The 12,889-nt window shown below is 45.4% G+C and overlaps 1 protein-coding gene across 1 annotated transcript; it reads left to right on the plus strand.

Moving 5' to 3' along the window:
• The first annotated feature begins 5,595 nt into the window (after nucleotides 1-5,595).
• On the plus strand, nucleotides 5,596-10,691 carry FGF19 (fibroblast growth factor 19). Its single transcript, XM_063333320.1, has 3 exons — nucleotides 5,596-5,821; nucleotides 5,929-6,032; nucleotides 9,800-10,691. The coding sequence occupies exons 1-3, from the start codon at nucleotides 5,596-5,598 to the stop codon at nucleotides 10,130-10,132; spliced, it is 663 nt and encodes a 220-aa protein (XP_063189390.1). The 3' UTR covers nucleotides 10,133-10,691.
• The last annotated feature ends 2,198 nt before the right edge of the window (nucleotides 10,692-12,889 follow it).

Below are 12,889 nucleotides of genomic sequence, written 5' to 3' on the forward strand. Positions count from 1 at the left end.
TTTTTGAACAGGACCACAGCTCGGAGTACACACTCTTGTGATTTTGAAGCAAAACTTTGGTAGAAACTCTGTTTCTTTCTTCTTGTAGTATATCTTCTGCTACTGCTGGACCATTCTCTGTCTGTTACAGGAAGAATATTTCCAATGGAGTTGGAACTTGCCATAAAGACAAAGTTATTTAGCCACTGACAAGAAAAGAGAACAGGTAAATGCTCTGTGGACACCGCTTTAGATTGAGAAGCTGGTGATCTGGGATTACCCTTTTCTGAAGAAGTCAGAGACTTTCCTCATGGTTTTCGCAAACACATTGCATAAACAAAGTCCAGGGGCATTACTCCCAAGTCAAGCTAGAAACTAAAATGTAATCCACTAGCAAAGAAACTTGCAGTTAGTCATTTCTGCTGCGGGATGCAGGTTTGCTCAAAAAATAACCGTGGCGCAAGATCATTTTAAAGAATAAATCGCCATCCGTAATAATCCAGCAACATTGCACATTTCTGTGTCAAGCCCAAAACAAAAGTAAGAAAAAATGAGGATCCCAGCCTTCATAGAAAGGCCAGATTACAATTGCCTTCGGTACTAAAATATTTTGATTAAATTAAATGTTTAGATTATGTGCCTACATTTTCAAACTTTCGTTGATTAAGTGTGAATTAGGTGCTAGAGAGCTACTGTTCCCAAATATGTTCCCAGAAAATCAATAAGGCTTCTTCTATACCAGAATTACAAAGGATTTCATAGGACACAGGAAAGATGGGATGGACTAAACATTTCCAAAGCATGGAATTTCCTCACTTACAGTGAGGAAAAAATGCATTTAGCCCATTTGAAGCTGATGAGACTTTTGTGAGCTTTAGAGTAGACTTAATCAGAAGGTATCATTTGACCGTGAGGGCTTTGAGTCAATTCCAGGCTAAGTATTGCTCTCAGGAATGCATTGACTGATAGCAATAGTTGAGAAAGCATTAGATAACAGAATGGCGAGAGATATTTGAAATTAGTTGTCTGGCTGTGTTCATTGGAAAGAACCAGCAATAACACATGCAACCACGAATTACAGTAGCAACGATCTCTCCGGCGCGTCGACCTTCTTTAGCAGAGGAGTTTCAGAAGGGGAACCCCTCCGGAAGCCAATCATTTGAAAAATCTTTAAGTATCTGATGCATTTGGATCCTACTAATTCGCCAGGGACTATTATACTATATTCCTATCTGGGGAGAGCCTCCATGAATGCTCATCCTGTCGTATGACATCCTGTCAGTGGGCGCACGCAGCGGGAGCTGTGGAATCTCAATTCTGCGCTCGTTCACAGCCCAGGGAGAAATATTGTCACCTTTATGCCTCTTGGATTGCAGAAGCAGCTGGGAAGCAGAGCAGTCCTTGACATATGGTGGAGTAACCTCTCCTTCTTAGGCAGGTTTTTTAACTTGCGCTGTGCTGATAAGGCCCTTTATAGAACAACCCCGTGCTCGAATAACCGCATATCGCAGTGTACTATGTCTTCACTTCTGCCTTCCCTCGTTTGCCTGACATACTCATCGCTACCAGAAGCAAGAGAAAGGACTGCACTGTTCTGCTGGCCCTCTGCCACGGGGAAAATAAAGGCTTGCTTTCTGCTGTCGCTTCTGGGATGACATGCAGGAACTGCAGCAGAAATGAGAAACCACAGGAGTTAGCACTAACATCTCTAGCTCCGCTTGGGACCTTACTTCCCTCGGAGTATTTATGGCCTCTGTAATTCTCTCACTTCCGACTTCAGAGAAAAGGGGAAAAGACTTACAAATCTCCTCTCAAAAGTAATATTGAATCACATTCATGTAATGCTCCTAAATCTGCGGGAGATCCCAAAAAGACCCGAAAGGAAGTAAAAACTCTTTTTCAAGTTTCTGTACCATTTTTCTCTTTCTGCAATGACTTATATCCCTAGAGTTTTCCCCATGGTGTTCTATAGACATCCTGAAGTTATTCTACTTTTGAGCAGATGTCTCTTCATCCTAGACACATTGAGTTTATCACATTTTGACTGTCACTCAGTCTTGAGTCACTCATCTATGTATTTTTTCCTTTCATCTCCACCACAAGGTAGCCTACTACGACCACCTTTTACTCATAGGTGGCTTCAAGCCCTATTTCTGATCGTTACGTGTGGCAATCTTCCTTGGTTTCATTCCAGTTGGTTCCAACGATGTTATTGCTCAGTTAGGCACAAGCCCTCTGCTATCTTTTTTGGCATGTTCCAGGATCTCTGGATGTTTGACTTTTAAATATAGGTAGTTATGTTCTTCCAAAACACGTTCTGTTCAGCTTTAGTGTCACAGAAAGCCGAAGTTCTTGTTCTGCAGAAATTACACTGAGACATTGAAAACTGCAGTGGTAATAAATGATTCATTACAACAGGTGAAAATGCTTTTGCAGTTGTGTACTATTTGGTCAGGAGGTATTTTTATTCTACAAGACTTTCCTCCTGGGGTTTTTCTTTTTTCCTATTCCCATAAAAGCAAAAAAAGTCCTACACTCCCAGGTTTCCTCGTTGAAGTCTCTGTTTGTAAGGAGCAGGTCCAGCACTGGAAGTGATGGTGTGATTCACCCTGTAATACATTTGTTCTGCAAATAAATTTTTTTCTGCAACACGTTTGCAGAAACATGTAAAGACATGTATCTTTCTATTGAACTTTGGTAAAAAGGTGCCAATAAATGATAACGTTCAGTGACACTGATAGGAACTGAAATGAAAATCACGTTGCAACTGTATTTTGAAAACAGTGAGATCCATTAGCTCATTTAGCTCTAGCTAAAAATAAGGTACTTAACCTGCGTTAATCATCTAGGTTTTTTTTTTCCAGAGCCAATGAAGAAATAGGCACTTCCAGAGATTATTTAACCCATATGTCTTAAGCAGCTGTTTTGAGGTAGCATTGGTACTAACCAGTCCAGATAAGTACTTGGAGGCACTTACCTCTGTCACCGACTACAGAGGAACTTGGACAGATGATTTGGGTTGAAATCTTCCTATAACAAGAGGGGCCATTCCAAAAAAAAGTAGTTAAGTTCTTCATTTTTGTTTAAATTTGATTATATATGAACCTTTAAACCTCAGTCCATGTAACATCAGCAACCTTTTTAAAAGCTCTCCATCAACTGTTAGGAAATTCTCACTTATAGCCAGCTTTTTCACTGGCTGTGAAATATCATTTAGTGCAAATCTTTTGCCCTTTCTGCCTCAGTTTTTGATCTTTGCAACGGAATAACGATGCTGGCAAAATGAATAAACAAGTTGCGAGCATCGATTCCTTACCGCTTGAAAGAAGTTGGAATTCTTGATGAAGAAAATGAATGCTTATGACCGCGAATATTATTGACACTATAGCATAGCAGAAATAGTAATCGTAAAATAGATTCTGTTCACTGAGATGCACAACAAAATGAACTAAAAAAGATTTTCGGATTCATTTCAGACCGTAACCTCTGTGTGTGTGGTGGGTGCTCGATACCTTGAAGAATGCATGTGTAGCCAGGATGAGTTACATGCACAACTGCTGTGGGGCCCAGGGTTGCAGGGCAGTGAACCGCCTCTGTAGCAGTCATGTAATAACATTGCAGAATTCTGTAGAGGGAAAAAAAATGAGGGTCTCGGATGCCTTTGTGTTATTTACTGGGTTTATAATACTGTGGATTTGTGTGATGTTCGAAAGGCCAGAATTTCTTAAAACAGCCCGTGACTTGGAGGATGCAGCAGAAGACACCTGAAAGTGAAGTGGTCCTGATTTTTATTAATTATTCATCAGCCATGCAGAGAAAACTGGGTTCCTTTCTGTGTGTCTCAAGCTGACCATCAAAAAAACCCTGAAGGTAGTCACAATCAGTCGTTGCTTTTGAAATGGTTGGTGACATACAATCCCTTGCTCCAGGGAGCTTTTGATGCAAGACCCTGTTCATTCAAGCACTGATTGATTGATGTCATTAACTTCAGTACCATAAGCTACACATGGTAACAAGCGTAAGCATTTATGCTTAATGCTTAAGCAGGCCAGCATCCTACAAGACTCTGCATTTTTGTAGACGTTGTTTACATGCACAGCCTGCCTTTATGAGCTAAGATTGCTCATAAAGAAAAGTTATTTGTGTGTTTACATGAGGGAAATGCAAGTATACAGACAAAAGGATGAAAGTAAACAGGTAGCAAAATATAAAAGCAGTATGTGGAAGCTGACTGAAACTTTGCTGTTTCAGAGAAGTTGCTGGGGGCGTGGGGTTATGTTTTGCTTAATTGCTATTTAATGTGTCCTGTGGGGGAAGGATTTGTTTTCTTTATGAAATTACCCGTTTTCTCTCTCGAGATCTGAGAAAATTCCTTCAATGCTCAGTTTGGATGGACAGTAGAAAGCCAGCAGCAAAGCCCTAAAGTGTCCCTGAGATGCCAAAAGCGTGGAACAACCCAAAATGTGTGTGTGTGTCTGCTTCTTCCCACCCCTCCTGCTGCACTTGCTGAGTGAGCTCCTGGAGAAGCGCCCGAGTGGAAAAAGTCCACGCACAGACCAGATAAATGAACCTGTTTGAAGTTTAGATGGGGCCGCCGGCTGCGGGCGATGCAGTTTTACTACACACGCTTTTTTTCCCCCCAATCTCGTTGTACGAGTGGGGACGAACAGGAGCTGGAGACACCCCCCCCCCCGCCCCAGACTCCCCAAAGGCGAGGCCAGCCCGCATCCCAGGTGCCAGGCTCCATCTAGTGACACAGCCGGGGATGGCCGGGCTGCGATAAAGCCCGGGAGCAGCGCCGGCCCGCCCAGAGGCGCCGTACCGGGCCGTACCGGGCCGTACCGGGCCGCCCCGTCGCGGCGGGAGGCTGTGCCCCGCCGGCTGCCGGTAACCGGGAACGGCGGTACCGACCCTGCCGTGGGAGGTGACGGGGGCTCGCGGTCCCCGGGACGGGGCTGTACGGCGGGACCGGGGAGTCGCCGTGGCTTTGGCAAGGGACAGGGTCCTGCTCTGCCTTGCCCGAGGCTGGTTTCCCTTAGCGAGGTGTACAAAGCATTCCCCGAATTTTATTCCCCACCTCCGCGTCGCCGCTGGATGGGGTTTGATGTACACAGGTCCAGCCCCCCTCCCCCGGTCCCCTTCCCGGCGCCCACATCAGGGCAGGGGCTGCGGGACCGGCAGTGCCGCCCGTCCATCCCGTCCCCTCGGGGACCGCCGGGGTCCGGTCGCGGGGGAGGGGGGTGGTGGGGGAAGCGCGGCCGGAGACTCGAAGGGGGAAAAGCTGGGAGGTAGGGATGGGGAGGGAGCGACTTCAGGGTGTCCCCTGCGACATGATGTCATCCGATCAATATTTTCGGGGGGAGTGACCGATCCGACCAATTCCCGCTATGAAATGGGCTCTATATTGGAGCTGGATGCAGCCGAATCGATCGGGCTGATAAGGGAGAGCTATAAAAGGCCGGGGGGCCGGCTTCCCCCGCGCTCCATCCCCGAGCCGCAGCCAGCGCAGCCAGCGCCCGGCCGCCGCTCCGCGCCCCTCCGCTCCCTTCCGCGCCCCTCCGCTCCCTTCCGCGCCCCTCCGCTCCCTTCCGCGCCTCTCCGCGCCCCTCCCGCGGCATGGGGCCGCCCCCCGCCGCCCTGGCGCTGCTGGGGCTCGCCGCCGCCGCCGCCGCCGTCGTGTCGCTGCCGCTGCCCGACGCCGGTCCCCACGTCAACTACGGGTGGGGGGAACCGATCCGGCTGCGGCACCTCTACACCGCCAGCAAGCACGGGCTCTTCAGCTGCTTCCTGCGCATCGGCGGCGACGGGCGGGTGGACGCTGCCGGTAGCCAGAGCCCGCAGAGTGAGTACCGGCGGCAGCGCCGGGTGGCCGGGCCGGGCCGGGACGGGACGGGATGGGACGGGACGGTTCCGCGGAGCCAACCGCCGTTTTTCCCTCTGTCTCCGCAGGTCTGCTGGAGATCCGCGCCGTGGCGGTGCGCACCGTGGCCATCAAGGGCGTGCGGAGCTCCCGTTACCTCTGCATGGACGAGGCGGGGCGGCTGCACGGGCAGGTGAGCTGCGGCCATCCCGCACAGCGGTCCCGGAGGCTCTAAACCCGGGATGGCCTTTCCCGAGGGCTCTTTCCAGCCCGGCCGCCGCGCTGAAGCGGCAGGCGAGGCAGAAGGGCTGACATGGTTGTGTTATGGATGCGGTTGGTAACGGGTTAACAAAGCTTTCGGGTCTCCCCCACCCCCTTTTCTCCATAGGAGCGGTGATTCTTGTCACTGTTGCTGCCTGAAAGGCCACCAGGATTATTAGAATTCAGCAAGGAACATCATTTAGAACACGAAGTGTATGTTGCACGTCCCTCGCCAAAATATACCGAAAATACAGTCCAGGGCAAAATTGCATTTATGTTTAAAAAGCCTCATCGGTGGGTGGCTGCATCTCTGCCGCAGAAATAGATTAAGTTGAGGCATAGAATCTAAATAATTTAATCTGAACAATTTCTCACTGTTCAGGTCAGGTATTCTAAATATATATATATATATATGAACATGTATATATATATTACTCCTTAGAAAGGAGATGCAGGCAGATGGCTGCCAGGCAGACAAATCCCAGAAACAGGGGGATGCCATCTCTTAGGTAGTACCAAACAGAAACGGGATTTCGAGGGGAAGAAGGACTCTTCTTTGCTGTCTCGCTTCTGACCTGTGATAACTGCACACCTGTGGGACTCCAAGAGGTTGAGGAGTTTAGTGACCCGCTGACACCACTTTGTTAGGTCGTGCTTTTTTCCCTAGGCATGTCAGCATATCAGCTAGTCATTATCAGCGATAGAAGCTTGTTTGTGAAGCCGCGTAAGTTGCCAACTCTAGAGTTTGAAGGGTAAGAGTCAGATTCAGTCTGTGTGTGATTGCTCTACAGGAGCCTGAGTTTCACAGAGCGATGGCTTTTTATTATGCGATGGTAAAGATACAGCTTGATTCTGCTCTGATTACTCTGGCAAAATTTCTGCTGATTTCAATCGGGCAAGGATTTGGCCCATTGTCAAAGCTCTCAGTATCTTTAATAAGAGCAATGCCGATACAGTGGTGGTTTTGAATGCATTTATAACATAGGACTAAGCCTTTCTTCCTGAATTTCCTTGCTTTTCTGGGCTAGAATCGATTGATGCTGTGATAAGCTGCATAGGTTCAGACAGTATGGTAGGGAAATTATTCGCTTAGTGTTCTAATGTATATCCAAAGCAAAATGATCAATGAAAACAAAGCAGAGAGACTGAGGTTGGGTTTGTTGGTGTATAGTATTAATTGCAGAGTTTTTTTACGGTAAATACAATGGCTTGTAGCCATGCTGTCACATCCCTATGTTGTGGACACCTGCTGTCACCTCTCTGCTAACAGCCCCGGCCGGCTGCTCTACAGGCAATTCTTTGCCTTGTCAGCGCCGCGCTCAGGAGTGGAAGAACGAAAGGGCAAGTATGGTGTCTGGGGACTGAACTGGGCAACCACTTGCACTCCGGAAACATGCCCTTTTTTAACACTGGAAAACTGGTGACCTGGGCTGATTTTTGAATGTGCAGTGTGCCATAGTCCATAGTTTGGGGGAAATCACCTAACTGCTTAATGTACTAAGATACTATAAATTCCTCCTGTGACAAAAATAACCTGGAAATAGTTAAAGTGCGTTTGGCACTTATTTAAAAAAATACACTAGAGACAATCCCAATGAAATGAAGAAGGAACGGTATAGTTGAGACACGGGAGGCGCAATCAATAACTGTTATTTGCAATGCACACGTGCTCAAGAGCTTTTTTATTTCATCATCCGTGTTAGTGAGGCTGAGCACTCATAGAAATAAGGACAGCTAACAATCCAGCCATAAATTTCTGTCATAGACACATATTTTTCTGAGATATAATGTGTGTAGAAGGCTAAATATTGTGTAATTTTATTTGGAAAAAAACGACTTTTTAAAAATTGCTTGATTAGTTTAAAGAGTGCTTTTAAAAGACAATCAAATGTATGCACTTAATTGTACTCCATATTATTATGGGTGTTCGAGAAAGGACTGAAGAGTATCAAATATGCTCGCTATTCAGACGGGCAGAGCATTCGTGTAAGGACACCTTCATTACTGCAGACTGAGACATAATCGGCAATTGTCTTTTATTGACCGCGAGTTCAATCACCTGGAGTGGCTGAGCCTGAAATAGCACCCGAGTTGTAGGAAATACAGTGCTTGTGTAAGGATCTGGAAAGGTCTGACCCGGCGATGCAAACTCCCAATACACGATCTGTAGGGTGCGTCAGAAATTTATTTCGACAAATTCATACCTAGGCAAATACCTTCTTCTACACAAAACCTTAACTTGCCCTGTTATTAACGTGACAGTTCTAACTAATGTCTAGTGAGCAAGTAACACTGTGTTAACCGGTCTTTTGTAATTTCAGCATATGCTAAGTAAAAAAAAACGGAAATTACCTTTTCAGTATCGTTTTACTGATTGGCCATGTTTGCGAAAGCCAACATTGACAGCGCTGCCTTTCTACAGACCTGATCCCGAAGCCCTTAACACAGGCAAATCTCCAGTAGAGACGGAGTTTTATACCTGAGGATTGTTGCATTAGCTCTCATGACTGCAGTTAAGCACTGGCAGCAATTAAGGACAGTTTATCTAAATGAGCACTGTCATCTGAGATTCTTTTTGCCTGTGCTCAGGACAGGATAAGCGTGGTAGCTGTGGAGAAGCGCACATCCAGGATTCAAACGTTATTTAATGTGATGGACGTGCAGGAACTTCAGGAGTTCTGGATTAGGTCTTTTAATTGCCTCAAAATCCAAAATGCGTACTGTGTGCCATGTGGGGAGCTTGAGTGGAGTAGGAACAGGAACAGGAACAGGAACAGGAACAGGAACAGGAACAGGAACAGGATAGGATAGAATAGAATAGAATAGAATAGAATAGAATAGAATAGAATAGAATAGAATAGAATAGAACCGAACGGAACAAGAATAGAATAGAATAGAATAGAATAGAATAGAATAGAATAGAATAGAATAGAATAGAACCGAACAGAACAAGAATAGAATAGAATAGAATAGAATAGAATAGAATAGAATAGAATAGAATAGAATAGAATAGAATAGAATAGAATAGAATAGAACCGAACGGAACAAGAATAGAATAGAATAGAATAGAATAGAATAGAATAGAATAGAATAGAACCGAACGGAACAAGAATAGAATAGAATAGAATAGAATAGAATAGAATAGAATAGAATAGAATAGAATAGAATAGAATAGAATAGAATAGAATAGAATAGAATGGGATGGGATGGAATAGGAATAGAATAGAATAGAATAGAATAGAATAGAATAGAATAGAATAGAATAGAATAGAATAGAATAGAATAGAACAGAACAGAACAGAACAGAACGGAACAGGACAAGAATAGAATAGAATAGAATAGAATAATTTCAGTTGGAAGGGACCTACAACAATCACCTAGTCCAACTACCTGACCACTTCTTCAGGGCACTTCCTCTTGGTGGCCGTGGTCCATTGCTGGAGGAGCAGTCAGCAGAGCAATGGGTCCCACCTGCACCCCTGCAGGAGCCCGGCAGAGAGGCAGCGGGCAGCCCACCAGCGTGGATCTGGCAGCAGGGTCTTCAAGGTGCACCAAATTGGGGCCCCCACGACAAGCCAGAGGGACACCCCCACTGCCAGCAGAGGGAAAAGGGCTGGTGGCAGCCAAGGTTTATGTTGTGGTTGAATACAACGAGTCTGGTGGGCGTATTTGTAATTCTCGTTACTCCTTGCTGTTCAGCTCAGGTATTCCACTGAGGATTGTTCCTTCGAAGAGGAGATTCGTCCAGACGGCTACAATGTATATAGATCAAAAAAATACGGAATATCGGTGTCTTTGAGCAGTGCCAAGCAAAGACAACAGTTCAAAGGAAAAGATTTTCTTCCGCTGTCTCACTTCTTACCTATGATCAACACTGTGCCCGTGGAGTCAACAGACTTTGGCGAGTACGGTGATTACAGCCAGGCGTTTGAGCCGGAGGTGTACTCCTCGCCTCTGGAAACGGACAGCATGGACCCCTTTGGCATCACCTCCAAACTGTCGCCGGTGAAGAGCCCCAGCTTTCAGAAATGACCCTGATCACACACACACACACACGCGCGCACGTTTTTAAAGAGATATTGCAGAATACTGCAGGGTTTTTTTTAGCTTTTCATGTAGTGGTATTTCGAACTTTTTTGTGTATTTCAGTACGGAGCCAGACTTTTCCTTGCCATGTGTTGTACCTGTAAGAGATGAGTGCCCAGAGGCTATTCTATAGTCGAAAGAATTGCCTATCCGCAGTTTTAGTTGGAAAAGGATTAAATAAGAAAAGCTTAACAGCTTCATCAGAGTTCCTCCATTACCGTGGTGATGACAAAATACTTAACAATTTTTCTACATCAACTTCATTGCCATGTATGTTCACCTGTTAGTTCTGCTCATAGGAGCAAACGCAGAAAACCTTTTTTCTGGCCACGGGGAGGTTAACGATCTCGTAGCTTCAGAGGCCTTAAAGACAGGCGTTTGGAACACAACACAATTAAGGAAAACCTAGCAAACGCGGCGACGCGAGCTAGGCTTAACGCTGTTTCTTGAAAAGCTGCTGACAACGTTCTGGGAAAACTTTCTACTGAAAGCATACCACTGAAAAAACAATTCCGCTTGTATATTGTGCTTTTTCTTCCCTTAGGAAATAAGGGAAGGAAAAATTTCTTCCTTCCCTTATTGCTAGAGGGTACTTCGGAAAACCGGATCTTTGATTTTTTTTATTTTTTTTTTTAAAGGCTAATTTATGTTCGCTGTGGGATCAGCGTCATCCAGCAGAGAGTTCTCCTTAACGTTAGTGAGAATTCAGTGCGCGGTTGGAAGAGTGCACGGAACGAGCATTTGTGTTCATCAGGCAGGGAATGAGCAGTTCAAATTAGCGTTTAAATTACGGTTTGTTGTATATAAGCATGCATGTCGTTAGCAAACGGAGAGAAAGACTGAAAATGGATGATGTATAGGTCAAATCGATTGCAAAATAGGTTGTCGTGTTTAACCTTTAACCATCAGGAATTCTTTCAAGTCCCTTCCAGGCTTGATTCTGCATCCGTGGGAGTCAGTGGAGAGGCAGTTTAGTGACTTAAATCCCGCAGGACCGGGTCAAGCCACGCCGTTCTTCTTGCAGGAAGGGATTATGAGTACCTCGTGGCCAAAACACAGGTGTCTGATGTCTTCCGTTCTGTTCTCCCCTTCTAACGATTCGATGAGGGAGTGACCGAGGTGAAACCAAAGAAAAAAAAAGAAAAAAGAAAGAAAGAAAAAAAAAAAGCCATGCGAAAACAGGGTTCAGGAATTCTACTCGTTTCCAAAGGTTCATTTGTAACAGAGATTTCTATACCAAAAAAAGCTTTCCTGGAAATACTGGTGTTCTTCTGACCTAGCACTTCATTGCCAATGCAATATTTATAATTAATTTATTGAATACATACATCTGTTTATTTTGTTACTGTTATTTATGCTCAAAATTCTATTTATATACTCCTGAAGGTGGGTTTTTTAGTTGTAAGAAATTTTGTGAAGTTTTGTAATCAGGAAATTTTAGCAAACGATAACTTTTTAAATTCCTGTGCATTATCAGTAGTGTAATGTCTACATTTGCAATAAAAAGAAAATCATCTTCCACACAGAAGTCTATCTGACTCTTTTGTCACTCCTTTAGTCTGGAGACCTCAAGGACCTTTAGCAAACTGTTGGCATCTGGCTCCGCAGCCGCTGGTTGAAGATGGTGTCCCTTGTGAAGGTGGTGGAGTTGAGATAATACAACAGACAAGGAGGGACAAAGGGGTTTTCCCAAAGCCAGGCAGTGAAGGCCAGGGCTGGAATTCCCGTCTTTCTGCGGCTAATTACCGATGAGCTCCGTGGGAAATAGCAAGTCTAAGAACAGTATCTCTGTTACGGAAGGGTTTTGGAAACAGCTCATTAAATTTTGACCTTGGGATAGGTGAAGGTCACTCCATCTAGTCCTAAGTTATTACCCTCTTGCTAGAAGAAACGAGTGAAGCTCAGCTTTAAGCTGTGTGAGTGTGTCCTGATGTTTCCCTCCCATTCCTCATCATTCAATCATAGAATAGAATCAAAGAACCATTTAGGTTGGAAAAGACCCTTAAGATCATCAAGTCCAACCATCAACCCAACACTGCCAACTCCACCACTAAACCGTGTCCCTCAGCACTACATCTACCTGGCTTTTAAACACCTCCAGGGATGGCGACTCAACCACTTCCCTGGGCAGCCTGTTCCGACGCCTGACAACCATTTTGGTGAAGAAATTTTTCCCAATATCCAACCTAAACCTCCCCTGGCACAACTTGAGGCCATTTTGTCTTGTCCTATTGCCAGTTCCTTGGGAGAAGAGACCGACCCCCACCTCAATAGACCCTCCTTTTAGGAAGCTGTAGATCTAGGCCGGCGAGTGCTGCCCGGGGACATCATCGGTTACACTTCATCTGCGATAAAGCAGTCGTGGATTTGCATCTATTGTATAAAACATCCCTTTCATATTCCATTTATGTCATTAAAACCTGCTATTTGCACTTCTCGCAGCCTTCGAGGTGCCGGACACGGAAAGGAGCGCTGCTCGGAGGAGGTGATTCCTGGGGGAGATGGAAAAGTCCACCAGCAGCTGTGGGTTCTGTGGTTCTTCTTAGGCTGCGCAAAATCCCCCTGCAAAAGGCAAGAAATCCTGCAGGTGGAAGGCTGCTCCCTTTTCAAATCGGCACCGCATTCAACAGCGCCGCGGGGGAGAAAACTGGTCATTTTTGCCTGAAAAAGATGTCGATTTCTGGCAGGAAAAAAAAGGCTGAA

This window comes from Chroicocephalus ridibundus, chromosome 4 (genome assembly GCF_963924245.1).
Source record: "Chroicocephalus ridibundus chromosome 4, bChrRid1.1, whole genome shotgun sequence".
NCBI lineage: Eukaryota > Metazoa > Chordata > Aves > Charadriiformes > Laridae > Chroicocephalus > Chroicocephalus ridibundus.